Below are 15,343 nucleotides of genomic sequence, written 5' to 3' on the forward strand. Positions count from 1 at the left end.
TCTCAGCGGCGTCTGGTGCGTGGTGCGTGCAAGACCGGAGTGATACCTTTATACGTTTTACTGCTTGGTCTTCCTCGTGTGCACTTCTCATGACGCATCCGGTGTTTTGCGACCCATACAACAAAGTTGCGACCAACAGGCGTGACACCTCGGGCTATCGACCAAGGCTCCAGGCAATGAGAAGCGAAGATCGGCCGGTGCCATTCAACGGCGATGGGGGCCTTATTGGTAAGATGAGACGGAGCCAGTGGTGCAGCGCTGGACGGCGAGTTGTTAGTAGGACACAAGATAGGAGAAGTGGGGTCGGCGTTAGATGGAAGTAGCAGGAGCGGCGCCACATGGGGAAGTTGCGAATCTTCCCCTGAGGCTGAATCAGAGGCCGAGGATGGGCAGCGAGAGAGTGGACGCGAGATGTCGTGCAGGGCGCACTGACGGTGTTGTCGGCAAGGATGGTTTGTGTTTGCCCAGGTCGTTGTCTAGGCAAAGATGTTGTGGATGGTTCGCGCGAGATTTTCAGGCTAGCCCAGTTGGCTCTAGCGCCGACTGCATCATACTGTACCAGCCTCCAGGCCAAACAAAGACTACTCTTTCCTTGGTCGATGAAAGCAGATCGACGTCTGCAACGCGCCTCTCTTTCGCTCAATTACTCTGCCGTCACCTTGTACCTTGGTCTCCAAAGCTCCCGCACCTCGACATGGCAGCTACGCGTTGCTAGAAAATCCTCGACGTGCCTGTACCGTCGCGTCGTGAGCTACACGCACACGTGCCCCTCCCACCCAGCATATCATCTATTACGCCTCGAGACCAGCCCCGGCCGCTCTCCCACGTATGGCAGCAGTAGCTGTCCCTCCGTCACCCCAGGTTCCAGTAGTCATGTCGAACCGGCGCGTCCCCCTCGCCAACCTGCAAAACGCTACCAATTCCCCGTTACGCGCGACGGCCATAGGAGGAAAGCGCCAACGCTCACACGCCAGTGAGCAGCGCGACGTCCTCTATGGCCAACCGCCGCCCAAGAAACAAGTCATCCAAGTCGATGATGCCGAAGCCCATCGCCATGGCCTGGTCCGTCGGAGTGGGGCCCAGCCCACGGCTTTGACCCGCAAGCTGGAAGCAGCAAGAGAGTCAAAGGCCCCGTCCAAGCAGGCCGCCCAGCGAGCGTCCAACGACCTGGAGACGATCCGACAGTGGCAGCGTCACTATCGCAAGCTGTTCCCTCAGTTTGCTTTCTACTTTGACAGCGTGCCAGAAGCCCAGAAAGACAAGCTGATGCATAGGGCAAAGCACCTAGGTTCCGTACGTCTGCCATGTCCTATCCTACTCCCATCTTGCTAACAATCTTCAGCGTGAGGTCAATTTTTTCTCCCGAGAAGTCACCCACGTCATTACGACGCGTTCCATTCCTGCCGACCTCGATGGCAGCTCATCCACCCACAAGGGCACCGTCAACCCGGCTCAGCTGGAGAACAAGAAGTCCATCTTCGATGCCGCCCTGGAGAGATCTGACCGCGGTGACATCCTGCACAAGGCTAAGAGCTTGGGCATGAAGATATGGTCTGTGGAGAAGTTGCAGCGGATGGTAGACACCATGTTCAACAAGGAGACCGGTGAAGATGCAGCTAGCCACCCGACGCGCCACGCCGTGGCCTCGCAGCATCAGAAGGGCCGTCCTGCTGACCTACAGAGGCTGCTGCAAAACGAGAAGATGGATCGCGACTACGTCATGGCCTCGCAGGACATGATCCCTCTTCGTGGCTACTACGTATACGTGCACGACATGGATGAGGTCACCCGACCTGTTATGATCCGAGAATATCAGAAAGTCGAGAAAGAGAAGGGCAAGTGGCCACAGTTCCGTGCCTCGGGTAATGGCAAGTGTCCGTTTGTTGAAGATCCCCATTTCGGCCGCCGACAGCAGGAAGAGCAGGAAGCACGTCGAAGGCAGGCAGCCCAGGCTCCACGGACGCGTGCTGTCTCAGCCATGGAAGAGAAGAGTGCTCTAGTAGAGAACAACAACTTGGCCAGGCGTCCCAGTGCCCCTGCTGCCATCGTCAAGGAAGAGCAGGATGCGGATGCAAAGCCCTTAGACCCCCCGAAGGGCCTCCCACCCAAGCGATGCAACACGGCAGACGGCCCACCACCCATGTTTGGCAGTGCTCAGGCTAGCATCCGAGCCATGCCCCGTTTTATTGCTGGTGAGCCAGTCGCGTCTGGTCTACACCAATCCAACATCACCTCCGCCATCCGCTCGCAGATGATATCCTCAACTGCTGCCGCGCCGCGTGCTGGAAACAGCAAGGAGGTGAACCAACTGAAACGAAAGGTCCTCGAGAAGAACAGCGTACCGTCGGCGAATACGAATAGTGGCCATTCGTCCGTCACAAACGATGTGAGGGCTGCGCTCAGCTATGAGCATTCTCAACCCATGCGAGCAGCCAAGCGCAAAGCTCAGGAGAATATGGGCCATGCGCATGATGACGGTGATGAAGAGAGACAAGCTCGTAAAGCAGCAGCCCTCCGCAGGCGCAAGACTGTTGAGAAGGAATTGAAGCCTGGCTACTGCGAGAACTGCAGGGAGAAGTTCAACGACTTCGACGAGGTACGAATCATGACTGTGCATTTTGCGAGCTACACTAACATTCCACAGCACATCCTCTCACGCAAGCACCGCAAGTTCGCTGTCACCACCGAGAACTGGGTCGAGCTAGACCAGCTCCTCGCCCAACTTGATCGTCGATGAGCCCTAGGGCTCATGCAGACTACACGGCCACTCATTGCATCCCTTACGGCGTAATGCACGACCTCACTAATACCCACGACATAATTTCCTTTCGCAAATATCTGTTCACTTCTCGCCCCTGGGCGCATGGCATTACTCTGCGAGCGAATACCCGTTTCCCATAAGCATTTTCGAGGCGCAGCTTCTGCCTTTCCATCCCTTTTTCTTGGCGAACATAAGCTTGACTTGACTCTCCGATTTTCCTTTACCACAGTATTAGGCCAACGATCTTCGATCCCTGGTGGGCTAACGATGCATGCCGTCCCCTTTGTATATAGCTATTGCGTCCAATGGCCTTCGGGTCACAAATTCTGCTGGTTCATTTGCGATATGCAAACCGGCTGGCTGGTGGTGTGCGTGCGCGCGCGTGTGTTTCTATCAGTAAAACGTGGGTTGGTTGGTACTACTATGGAGGTTTGTAGAACATTGTCACACGGGAGAGGTGAGTATACTTGGCGACGAACAAGCGGATGAGCGCCCTAATGGAGGCTTATGTTATATATCATTATCGTATCAGATATGTAGAAAACACTAGATATCAATGCGAAAGATGATAAGGTTGATTGGGTGCCTTTTGCTTTTTTAAGAAGTGATGTTGGTGTGGTGGGGCGGTGATTGGTTGGTTGGGCAGTTACACCTGACCATCGCTTCTACCTAGAACGACCATCAATAATCACTTTGCATGAGTCCATCTTCTTTTATTTTGTAATTCCTTCTTAGAACATTGAACGGTCTGTTTATTGTACTCACGTTGAACTCACTTCGCTCCACAACGATAAACATACACTCACACAATGTCTCAATCACCAAAAGAGAGGATGCCAGAAGACGACGACACAACAGAAGCGCCTCTCACCATGGCCGCGTCAGTCGTGTTGACCAACCTGCCGAAAGATGCTTCGAAAGCGTTAGAAGCTGCCGGGAGCCTCGCTGTACAGAAAGGTATATTGGATTGTTTTTCCATTCATCTATACTATGGAACGGGGATCCACCGGCGATATCACCCTCTTCACAACTCTCCTTCCCATCTCATTCCATCTCACCTACATCTCTCTTTTCTGGCCCTTGCCCCCAACTCCACGCAACTAACCGCCCCCCTCTTCTTACAGTGACAATTCGTCTCCAACCCATAGGCTCAGCCCCGCACCTAACTCAACGCATTTTCAAGCTTGGCACAAACTCGACGTTTGCAACGATAGTACGGTTCCTCCGGGGACGACTCCGCGTCAAGGAGCATGAGAGTGTGTTTTGCTACGTGGGGAGTGTGTTTAGTCCTGGGTTGGACGAGGGCGTAGGGAATCTTTGGAGTTGCTTTAGGCAGGGTGAGGAGCTGGTTGTGGGGTATGCTATTAGTCCGGCTTTTGGGTAAGGACTAGGAGACAGACGGGGATGAGGGATGGATGGATGATAAGGTCATGATGCTAATCCAGCATTTGGGCCAGAGTGGATTGTGAGTGCAGGGGGGGCGGGTTAGCAGGTGCGTTGGTTGGGAATGGTGCGTTGGTTGGGAATGGTGCGTTGGTGGTGCAGAGTCGAATTGGATGGTTTGGGAACAGAGTCTTTGAGGGTGTTTATCGCTCTATAGGACGTCGTCCAACGGCATACTAAGAAAGAAAATGACAGGAAGCTACGAAACGTCCAACGAGTGAAAAGAAGAAAAGCGAGTTATCTATACCTTGACTATGCCCCAGGAGAATTTACAATCCCCTTTCACAACTCATATGTGATAGATCCGTCTGACCCACAATTATCATTGTGCTCTCCCCTTGTACTTTACATCAACGCCACGCTTCCTTCTCTCCCCATTCCTCACACTATCCACCATCTCAACTTCAAGACTACATTACCAGGTCAGCTCATCACCAAACATTGGATAACCACAGACTGTTACAGTCACCCAAAAATGTGCGAATACCTCATAACTCACTATAAGATATGTGGCTGCAGCCATCGGGAGATGTATCAACGATGCCAATACTACTGCGAACAGGCGCATCGTCGTTGTCTTAACGCGAAAGCAATCATTTTCCGTAGGTTGTATTTCGATGATTGCTGTTTCGCACACGGAGGATGTTAAGAGATGGAGAAATGGCGATGCGGAAATGCAGAGTATGCAATGAGGAGTGATCATCAAAAAAAAACGTACGATACCATCATGTGAGGTAGTAGAAAGAAAGACGAACAAGACAATGATTCAATTGAACCAAAAGCTCACACTAAAACTAGGTGTGAGACTACGTATATAATGCCACCAACCTACAGGAAGATAAAGACACTCACCCGGGGCTAGAATGCCTTCAATATACCTCGCATCCTTGAACCCAGGAAACTCTTCTTCAAATTCCCTTCGCCGTTCACTTGACAAGCTATCAACCTCCCAGCAACTCACCTCCCCCAAAACTTCCATCCCCTCGTCCAAATCAACACGACTAGTATTGCTCATATCCACTCCGCCCCCCTCCATCCCTCTCGGATACAACCGCTCCGTCTCCTCCGGGGCATACAACCTCGCGTACTTGTACCCCACGACCTGTGCAAGTATATTGTGGTACGGATCAGTATGCAGAGGCGAAACAGTCCCCTTAGGTCCAAACCAAGCATTAAGCAATGGTTCTTCGAGCTTCGGGACAGGTTTAATGTGTGTGAGGTGCGGGGAAGGGGCGGGTGAGGAGTAGCAGTAGTCAGGTATGCTAATATCGGCGCGGAGAGATGGAATCTGGGCGAAGAGGTCGTGCTGAGCTAGGTAGCCTGTCGGTGGTGGTGTTGGCGTCTGACTGCCATCAGCTCCGTCACAATCAGGACTACCCACATTGTCCATGTGTGATGTAGCCGAGACAGCATCTTTCGCGCCTTCGAGCATGTATGTCTCCATAAAGGCGCGGAAAGTGGTTATGCGCTGACCCCAGCCTTCGTCTGTGTAGCTCTTGCCCACTTCAACGGGTATGAGGCGTCTACCACCGAGTGTCTGCTCGAGCAAATATGCTGGGTTGTTCCACGGTCGCTCGTCAAGTGCGGGCCAGTGCTGTATCGCACCTTCGATAATAACAGGTGTATGCATAGTCGTGTCACCAACTCTCTTCTGGAAAGCCTCCAGACTGAGTTCTCTCGTTCGATGTATCGCGTGTCGGATGGTGGGCGAGGGATTGGGTAGCACCGTCGGGAAGCTCGTTGGTACACAGGAGGTTTGACGTGAAAACGATAGCATCCTCCGTTTGTTCGGGGGCTCGGAAGCGTCAGCGTCGATGTTGGAGTTTCGTCCTGGAGGCGTTAGGACAGCTTTCAACGCTGCAAACCACAGCTCCACGAGCTCCTCTCTCTCGGGTGCGCCTGTCAATATAAGCGTCATATCCAGTGTTCGTACCACGTCGTCAACCCAGGCATGCTTCTCAGCGGCAGCATTGCTTCGCTCTTCATCGTATCTACCCTTTGCGAATTGGCCATGCTGATCGTCTACCACCTTCACCACCTTCCATAGGCTCGCATCCGCATACAACCTGCGCCAGCACGTCTTCACCTCCTTGTACGGCACATCGTGTAATTTCTGATAGGCGAGCTTCAATGCTAGGTCGGAATCAGAGGGAAGCAGCGCCAGCGCAGCGCGTCCGCATTCACGGATCGGGTCGGTTGTCTGCGTGTGGGTGAGTTCTTGACGGGTTAGTTGGATGATCTCGAGGAGCGTGGGCGCGTCATTGTTCATTTCTGACGTGCTACCAGATGATGATGGCGGGTGGGTAGGTTGTGCTACTGCTCCAAGGTTCAAGCTGTTGCTAATAGTGCGAGCTATGACCGTCGCGTCGCGCCCTGCAGCTTCCTTCCCGCGCGCCGTTGAGCAGCCAAGACACTGTTGAATAATATCCGAACGCTACCTGTTCCACAGGGGCTCCAAGCGTTGGATGCTGAACCACTTACTCGGTAATCAACGTTTTCGAGCAATTGCTTTTTAGCGTAAAAACCATGTTACATTCCTACGACATGTACCACGTACCCGGGTGCCAGGACCACAAGAGCCGAGAACGTCTATATTAAACTTCATTTATAGGTCGGCAATTTACCGCCGTAAACGACGCCACAGCGACGTCAAGCGTCGTTCGATATATTGTTATTGCTATAATACACATGCGTCTTGCTGCCCGACTATAGATCGTGATCTACTCTGCGACATCCAGTCTGAGATGTCTGATGGATCCATGGGTATCGCGTTCGTAGCCCATCAATCGTAAATCCATCAACGCCCACCTACGTAGGTGGATATCGTGCGGGTACTGACTCAAGGAAAAGGAAATCATTAGGCAAACTATGCGAAGGCAAACGAGGCCGCGAAGGCCGGGGTATCACGCAGGGAAAATGTAAAGGAGGAACGGGTGTCGTCAGCCAAGAAGGCCGCCGGCGTCCTGTAGGGACGGCACTTTGCGGCCTTGTTGGGGAGGATTGCGTCGTGTAGACGGGGGAGGCGGCGCGGAAGAGAGTAAGCCTCCAGGATCTTTTAGCGATGGTACATCGTAGCTTTGTTGTGTCGAGCGCGTCGATGTGCGTCGTATAGGCGCGTATCGTGTCTGGCAAGAAGGAGGACCGGCTGAGGAGCCTGAATGTGGAGATGGAGTCGACAACGCTTCTTCTTGCTCGCGCTCTTCGGAGAGCAAGCCCCCGGGATCCTGCAACTGATTGGTGGGCCGGACTTGAGTCATCTCGTAGTCTTCGGACTGTTGAGAAAGTCGGGAGTTGCGTCGTGCTTGAGGCAGAAATGCGCGTGCGTTTGGCATGATCGTGTTTGAGGCTCTGGACCCTCTTCGTGGCTGTGACTGGGCTGCAAAGTCGTGCGCAATGACTGAGTCGGTGGGTGAGGGAGCTACGGCTGGATTCTCCAGTAGTCCACCAACGTCGAACCATGACACGCGCCTGGCACGAGGACTGGGCATCGGATCTCGTATGTCTTCGACTGTCATGCTTGGTCGACCGTTGCACGGAAGCATACCAGCTTCCTCATCGGGGAACTTCCAGTTGTTGTTTGTAAAAGGACCGGGTTGTCTGGACGATGATAAAAGGTCGAGGTCCGCCACGGGAGCCGGTCTCGGTAGGCTTGTCGACTTATCGAGCAGTTCAGGTTTTGTGCGGTATCCTAGTGACCTTGCAAGATCCTCATCACTGCTACCGGTCTGGTCTGTGAAGCGGCGTGTTGATCCTCGGCGTTCCATACTGTCTGTGGTAGATGGTGCTTTGAATTTTGGTTTCTTGACACCTCGGTCGCGAAGAAAGGAGCCTAGGACGATGGCGTTGGAAACGATGGTGGCAGCCAGAATTTCTGAAGAAGCAAATACGGTGCGAAACTGCTGTAAACCTGATCTTTGCATCACCAGAGGCATTCGAGCGCCAGTGACAACGATTAGAACGATCGACAAGGAAAACAGCAAGACAAGTGAGATCTTCCGCTTTAATGGCATGCTCGAACGCACGATGATCGGGATCGGAAAGGCGATAAGGAAAACGTCGGTGACGATGTCGCAGATGCCCATGGTGAGTAGCTGTGCGTAGCCCTGTCGGCATTGCGGTCCTGGATCCGGGACAACTTGCCAGTAATGGGTAGTAGGATGGCACTCTGCGAGTGTGGCAATCAGAACCATGAGGAAAGTAACGACGAGAAAGATGCGTATGGCACGCAGTCCCCAATCGTATCCTCTCTTCCAGAAACGTTCCGATAAGCGCTTCAGGAACTCTGAAACGGTGAACTTGGCCATCCAGATGCTAGCATGGGTTAGCCACACCCTAATTCAAGTTGATGACTGCACATACAATAATGCATAGAAAATCCTCGCTGCGAGGACCATCTGAGAGCCAATCTCGCGGTGGCGGATGATGGTAGGGTCTGTCAAATTCGTGACGTTGACATTGTTGGTGCCCCAGATCAGGACCACGTGAGCGAATCCCATTCGCGCAAACAGTGGGATGATGCTGAGTGCCATGACCTTGTCCTCGCGGAAGAGTCTTTCATTACGAATATAGCGGCCCGACAGTCGGACTCCAATGATGACAGCGGAAAATACAGTGCACCACCAAGAATACAGGAGAGTCGGATTGTTGGCCATGCGGTTTCGGCGCAGCGGGGGAGAGTCATTATAGATATCGCGTGATATTATCATCCTGCTGTCGAGCAGTCCTCACAGACTCTCGCCTCCGCAGAGGGGGAGCTGTTTGGATGTCGCGTGCTCAGTGCCGATTTTGAGTGGCAGCGGTAGCGGTGACGAGTTGGGAATGGCGATAGGTGAGCGCTTTGACCATGTCGCTCTTTCTGGCTGACGTTGCTGGCGTACCGAGGATCTGGGAGTGTCAAGTGGGTATACTCGCAAGCTAGGCTTGTAGCCTCGACGCGAATATGTCGACGGTGCGACGATGTGCGGTGAATGAAGATGAAGAGAGAGAGACAAGTCACCCGGCTGGGAGAGGTGTGATAAACGCAAGCCGCAGCGCGCATGTGAGTGGGTCTTATCGCAACGGCAGACCTTGGCCAGGATTTCGGAGGTACGCCACATATTCGCTGGAGCCCGCCTCGAGCGTCCATGGCGCGCGGACTGCCTGCTGCCATGCCCTGCCAACCCTAGCGTTCTTGGATCCAACTCCTGGTCCTCGCTGATAGGCGTTGCCTGACGACGCTGTGACATGCTCTGAGATGACCCAGGGTCAGAGTTGGGACAAGCATGATTCTGGCAGCCGCTGCTCGAGTCCAACGACGAGCGTCTTGACGGGAGGACCTGTTGCTGGCCGTCGGAGTCATCCCTGCAGCCACCTGCATAATTCCAATGGTGCTACGCTTCCGCTATGGCGCTTGTGGCCTTTGTCTATCTCTCGACAACGGCGATTGGGGCCTGTTGGAGAAGAGGCGGGAGGTCAAACACCCCTCAGACCCCTCTGCAGCGGCGCTGACCGCTCGGAGGCTCCTTGAAGCATTGGCAACTCACACCCAAGGCCAAGAAAAATCAGCTTCGGCACGCCGACGGAGATATTCACCAAGTCTCGATGACACTGACTGCTGCTGGATTGGGACTCGAAATAGTCCCGGATCCCGGGGTTGAGGCCGCCAATATGGCGTCCAGCCTAACCAATCGGTGCACAAGTGTGCGCATTATCGCACAATTCTTGCGAGTCTCGCCCGGCTATCAATACTGTATGAGATGCGCCATTTCGCAGAGCGCAAAGCGGGAGGCCGAGGGCGATGACCCCCACCTTTGTTGTCGCGTGGTAGAGTGCCCTGTGCGTCTGCGCCTGCCTCGTGAGACCCTGAACCCCCGCCTTCCGTTTCGCACCTGCCTTTGCGAAGCACTCCCTTCCGATGACAACAACAAACATTGTAACATCACATAGGGGGTGCCATGTAAGATTAGAAAGCACAAATACCCACTCAATATATCGAGTACACGACCCTTGCCGAGAGATATGACGTTGCAGCTTCGTGGACGGCCATATCAGTCATCGCCGCCGCCGCGGAAGCGCAGCGGAGTGACCATCCATAATTTCCCCTCCACATTCCTTTGTCCATCAACACCTAGCCGACGATCCTGCTTCGCCTGGTAGCACAAATAGTTGGGGTCCTATATTTGGCGCCCAGGAACAGTATGGGCCTCTAAGTACTCGTATACAGCATTTGCATATGCCACGATGTAGACTTGACATCGCCGAGCCTCATCGTACTACAAACGATGCGCTCCCCGCCGAAAGCGCTCTCCAAGATCCTTCATGCGCTATACACGAAGAGACAAACCACCCCTATCTCCCAAAATTCCATTGACAGTCGACCGCTACGTGCCTCCGAGATTCCTCCACAGCCAATATTCACGTGCAGGTCGCAAGAGACCTTATCCGTGGTTCTGATCGAGAATAGAGCCGCAAGGCTTAGACTCGCGTGATCGGTCCTGATGGTTCCACATGTTCAGATGCACGATAACCAAAGCCACTTCGGCGAAGTTCCCAGTGTCAGCAGAATAATACGAATCGCAAGGGGGATTTGCAATGTTCAAGAGCTACGAGCTATGTTAATTTCCCGACTTATTGCCAACCCCAGGGGAGCGAGGCGACAGATGGACATGGCGCAGAGCCTACATCATCGTTCAGCGCGTTGTTAGCTCGTCAACTACCAATGTGGGCTAAGTGGGGATACCTGTTCCCTTATGACGCTGAGGTGCATGCTGGATGATAAAATTGTCGACAATGTCTTCCGCAGGCTGCGATGCCAATGTCCGTATGCTGCAGGAGTAAACCACATCTTGGTCCATGCTAGAGACAATCCGACATTGGATGAAAGGGAGATCGACGCAGGGGGATCTGTCTGGGACCTGGCATGCAAAAGTGGATCAGCAAAATAAATGTCATGCACAAGACAAAGAGATGCATCTAATATGTGTACATTTGGGCATGTGTACCGTGAGATTTTGTGAGACTGACTGTGACATTGGTCCTATGTTGCGTCATGAGGGGGGAATCAAGACCACCTGGCCGTCTTTCACATGTGAAACAGGCCTAACGCTTGGGCCTGCCACCTGGACAAGAATCGCATCCGCGGAAAGGACAAGTCGACACGCAGCAACTTGGTTTCAGGCATTGTGTGAATGATGCACATGTATGCCAATGACACGATTTGCTATGAAACCTGTATGTGCAGAAGTGCGTCGTGAGTGGCAGTGGAAAACAAAGCATGGCCAGGCCATTGTGGAGTGGAGCCATGACGTTTTGGTGAATGTGCCCAACGGACTGCTGCGCACACGACAGTACCCGCACAAAACCATAGCAGCACCTTCTACCTCTCACACTCTCCCATACCCCAGCACCTTGTCACTATACTCCCGCACCACTACTTGCCCTCATCCACCCGTGATCATACCCCTCCACGGCCAAGTCCTCAGCGATGTCAGAAGCTCCCCGAGTTGAGCTTAACAACACACAAACCGATTTCGACCTAGCCACGCCCAACGGCACTCCTGATCTCATCAACCAAATGGACGGCTCTCCTTCTCACGTAAACGGCAGCGCAAACAGTGATTTGCAGAACAGCGCAATCAAGGCAAAGAACGGAATTCTAGAGAGTGAGGTGAGTGGGACAGAACGCCCTCGACCCTTACCGAGACGCAAGCTAACGCCATATATCGCAGTTCTTATCTGCCGCCCGCACAACACCTGATTTCCTGAACTGACACCCACAAAGCAGCTTCAAACGCTATGAATGCCGCAAACAACCACCCCAGCGTGCAGAACGCCAAGCAGACCGTTATGAACGGTAAGGTATGTACATAGACTCGTCCCTGCGTGTTCCGGACCGCAACTAACAGCCTGCAGATATCTGAATGATGCGCACACGACCATTGCTAAACTTTGCAGGCCCCGTTGCACAGAATGTCAAGGCTGAGGGCGCAAAGACCCGCGACGAGTTTGCTGATCTGGCCAACTCCAAGACGATTCCCGAGCACAAGGCCGCGACTGGTCAGAACCTCACTCGTAGGGCTACACTGGTGTTCCATATCGACAACGTAGCTAACACATATACCAGACTACCACAGCATGTTCTACCGCCTGTTGAGCTGGAAGAACCCCCGCGCTACCGGCATCGCTTTTGGTGCAACCGTCGTCTTCATCTTCGCCGCACGATACCTAAATCTGATCCGCTACATCTTCAAGACCTCCTACATGGTACTTGGTCTTACCGCAGCTGCCGAAGTTGTCGGACAAGTGGCTATCGGACGTGGTCTTACTTCGCAGTTCAGGCCCCGCCAGTACTACACTATCCCCAAGGCTTCGCTTGAGCGCATGACGGACGACTTCGAGCAGCTCATCAACTTCTTTGTCATCGAGTCCCAGCGTATCATGTTCGCCGAGAACGTCTACGTCACCGTTGCTGTGAGTATGCCCTTGGGTTTAACAATGAGTACAGCTGCTGACTATCCCTTACAGGCTTTCTTCGCTTCCCTCATCTCCTACTTCCTCATCAAGTTTGTCCCGCTCTGGGGCTTGGCCTTGATCTCGACATTCATCACCTTCCTCGGTCCTCTTGTGTACATTCAGAACAAGGAGGTCATCGATGCCCAGTTGGAGAAGGGTCTCAACATTGCCAACCAGCAGGCTCAGCAGGTCAAGGGCCTTGCTAACCAGCACGCCGGAAACGCCATGAAGACTGTACAAGGCTACACCCAGCAGGCCACGGCCAAGGCCCAGGAGACCGTCAACCAGTACCGCGGGCGTTCCACTTCCCCAGAGGTCAAGAAGGAGGCTTTCCCCTCAGCTCCCACCCACGCACCCGTTGCCGAGGCTGAGTCTTCTTCCGATGAGTCCGAGACTGAGGGCGAGAAGATCGCAGCGGCCCATCCTGCTCTATAAGCTTGATCTTCCCAGACCATCTTACTCACCTCAACCTCGAATACGCTACGATCGATCTCTAACACGCACACACATCTTCATGATGCTCACGTATGACGACTTATGCTCATCCTGAAATTGGAAACAAGGCCAGCGTTGTGTATCATTCTTCCTTTAAAAGCCTTTTCTTGGTCGCGTCTCTAGTCTAGCGCCTTCTCCTGTTTTCCCCTCTACATTGTCCTGTCTGTCATGGGCGGGGTTCCGGTACTGTAATCATGGTAACATGGGAGTTGTTCTTTCTCGTCATGTAGTTGACGGTTGATATAATGAAACATTGTCTTCTTATTGTTGTGCACTTGAACGCGTGATGTCATGGATTAGAACCACGGATGATGATTAAGAGATGAGGCGTCCAACTTCGGCCCCAAATCTTCTGCAGGTTGACTGAGAGTGTTGGGATACAGGTTCATCCATCACTGTGGCCAAACCGGTTTCAGATATAGTTTTGTCGAGTGACACCAAAGCATGCTCTCTGTGGACAATAGACTCTATTGTGAAGGAGCACGCCCACGTCTTTCCTCAAGAGCTTTCTGCATATAACGGAACGTGAATTACTTGAACCACTCTCTAGCACATTCACACAAGGCGGGGCCAATTATAGATCAGCGGCTAAGACGGCACATGGACCGTGCGTGACCAGGCAACCGTCTTGTTGCGTCAATGGGGCTGGACTTCGCCTCCTTGGCCGGTCGCAGTCCGTCTTGAACGCCGTGCCGCTGTGACAGCGCCAACCTGTCACTTCACCCTTTTACCTGTTGTTAACTCTTCTGGTCTTCTGTTCTGTTCTTTTTACCCTTTTCTACCATTCGAAGCGACCACAATCTTTCGATATACGACACATTAAGGCAGTTTAAGGAACAGGCTTTACAGAGGACATCGATAAGATGACGGTCCTCGTCGAGCTCGCTCGTCGCGCCGTGTCGCACCCGCAGACGTCTTCGTTCGTCAAGCGCGCCATCAACGGAAACGGTGGAAGAACCCCAGACTACATGGACAAAGTATCCATCTGGAGTGTTGTCGCCATCTATGTCACCATCTTCATTGCCGCCATAGGCATCAGCCTCGTACGCCCTGATCCCCATCTTCCTGCTTCATGTCAAGGTTTATGTTGCTAATAAGATATGATTAGTTCTCCTACATGCTCAACCAGGTCGTCGTAACCCTCTGCATGGTCGAGTCCCCCGTAGCCGCTATTACCGTTACCCACGAAACCTCCAACGATAAGGAAGACTCCAACGAGAAGGAAACACTCCTTGAAGCCGGTCCGACAATCACCCTCGTGAACGCGAAGCCCATCACAGCGTCCATCCGCGCTACCGTCCGCCACCTTGTCGCACACGCCGGCCGCTGGTCCCGCTTCCGCGGCTTCAAGATTCATTGTTTCTACTCGTTCCTGTCTGGCTTGACTACAACGTTCTTCTCGGGGGCCCTGTCTGGCATGCCTGGTTCAGCTGTTGTTGGCGCTGCCATTAGCGCTGCCCTTCTCGCCAACGTACACGCCGCGTGGACACACAAGGTTGTCGCTATGCCCACCGACGGCCTCTTCTGGCAGCGCATCCCCTCCAAGGCCCACTGGAAGACTCTTGCCGTCCCCGCCGCGCTCAAGGCCGTTATGCCCTATGTCAGCATGTACCTCACAGCTGGCGTATTCATGCTGCTTAAGCTCAACAAACTTGGATACGAGGGCCATTCTATTGAGACTTGTGCAGACAAGATCGGTCTCATCGCGAGGGTCCTTGCTGTCATTGTGTTTGCCATTACCTGCACACTTTTCCTCTGCCTCCCTGCCATGGTCACATTGGTCCGGATCGAAGCTTCTCTGCTCCCCGAGGACCAGGACACCATCGTTCCCTTCGACCGTACCTTTGGCGGAAAGGTCGTTAGCAAGATCATGGGTGGAACTGGTGTCGTTGGCTTCCTTGATGCCTGGAGGAGCTTCAACTGGGAGGCCAGACGCCGCCTTATCAAGTTGTTTACCAAGAACTTCTTCATCATGGTCGGCATGTTCGTTTTTGTGTTGCACGTTGTCGCAATTGAGGCGTTTGTCTTCATGGGGGAGGCTGCTGGTGAGATTTTGGCGCATATGCATAGGGAGATGGCTGTGCCTAACTAGTTGCGTAGTGCTTGCAATGGCTGCTATCCCTTACCTGATTATTGAACAATCGTGAAGGGTTG

General features: G+C 53.3%; 5 protein-coding genes across 5 annotated transcripts; 4 read left to right on the forward strand and 1 right to left on the reverse strand.

Moving 5' to 3' along the window:
* Positions 1-873: 873 nt before the first annotated feature.
* On the forward strand, positions 874-2,737 carry GT037_008239 (uncharacterized protein; the record flags this gene model as incomplete). Its single annotated transcript, XM_038933286.1, has 3 exons — positions 874-1,293; positions 1,343-2,596; positions 2,645-2,737. 3 exons carry the CDS (start codon positions 874-876, stop codon positions 2,735-2,737), a joined length of 1,767 nt encoding a protein of 588 aa, XP_038783951.1.
* An 833-nt stretch (positions 2,738-3,570) lies between these two features.
* Positions 3,571-4,145, forward strand: GT037_008240 (ubiquitin-like protein atg12; the record flags this gene model as incomplete). Its single annotated transcript, XM_038933287.1, has 2 exons — positions 3,571-3,718; positions 3,886-4,145. The coding sequence occupies 2 exons, from the start codon at positions 3,571-3,573 to the stop codon at positions 4,143-4,145; spliced, it is 408 nt and encodes a 135-aa protein (XP_038783952.1).
* An 825-nt stretch (positions 4,146-4,970) lies between these two features.
* On the reverse strand, positions 4,971-8,910 carry GT037_008241 (jumonji domain-containing 5; the record flags this gene model as incomplete). Its single annotated transcript, XM_038933288.1, has 3 exons — positions 4,971-6,587; positions 7,273-8,515; positions 8,564-8,910. 3 exons carry the CDS (start codon positions 8,908-8,910, stop codon positions 4,971-4,973), a joined length of 3,207 nt encoding a protein of 1,068 aa, XP_038783953.1.
* Positions 8,911-11,666: 2,756 nt separating this feature from the next.
* GT037_008242 (cell lysis protein) lies at positions 11,667-13,129 on the forward strand (the record flags this gene model as incomplete). The annotated part of the gene is made up of 5 exons (XM_038933289.1): positions 11,667-11,844; positions 11,964-12,035; positions 12,137-12,253; positions 12,306-12,652; positions 12,707-13,129. 5 exons carry the CDS (start codon positions 11,667-11,669, stop codon positions 13,127-13,129), a joined length of 1,137 nt encoding a protein of 378 aa, XP_038783954.1.
* Positions 13,130-14,052: 923 nt separating this feature from the next.
* GT037_008243 (uncharacterized protein) lies at positions 14,053-15,281 on the forward strand (the record flags this gene model as incomplete). The annotated part of the gene is made up of 2 exons (XM_038933290.1): positions 14,053-14,232; positions 14,298-15,281. The coding sequence occupies 2 exons, from the start codon at positions 14,053-14,055 to the stop codon at positions 15,279-15,281; spliced, it is 1,164 nt and encodes a 387-aa protein (XP_038783955.1).
* Between the last annotated feature and the right edge of the window lie 62 nt (positions 15,282-15,343).

This window comes from Alternaria burnsii, assembly GCF_013036055.1.
Source record: "Alternaria burnsii strain CBS107.38 chromosome Unknown 753, whole genome shotgun sequence".
Taxonomy (NCBI): domain Eukaryota; kingdom Fungi; phylum Ascomycota; class Dothideomycetes; order Pleosporales; family Pleosporaceae; genus Alternaria; species Alternaria burnsii.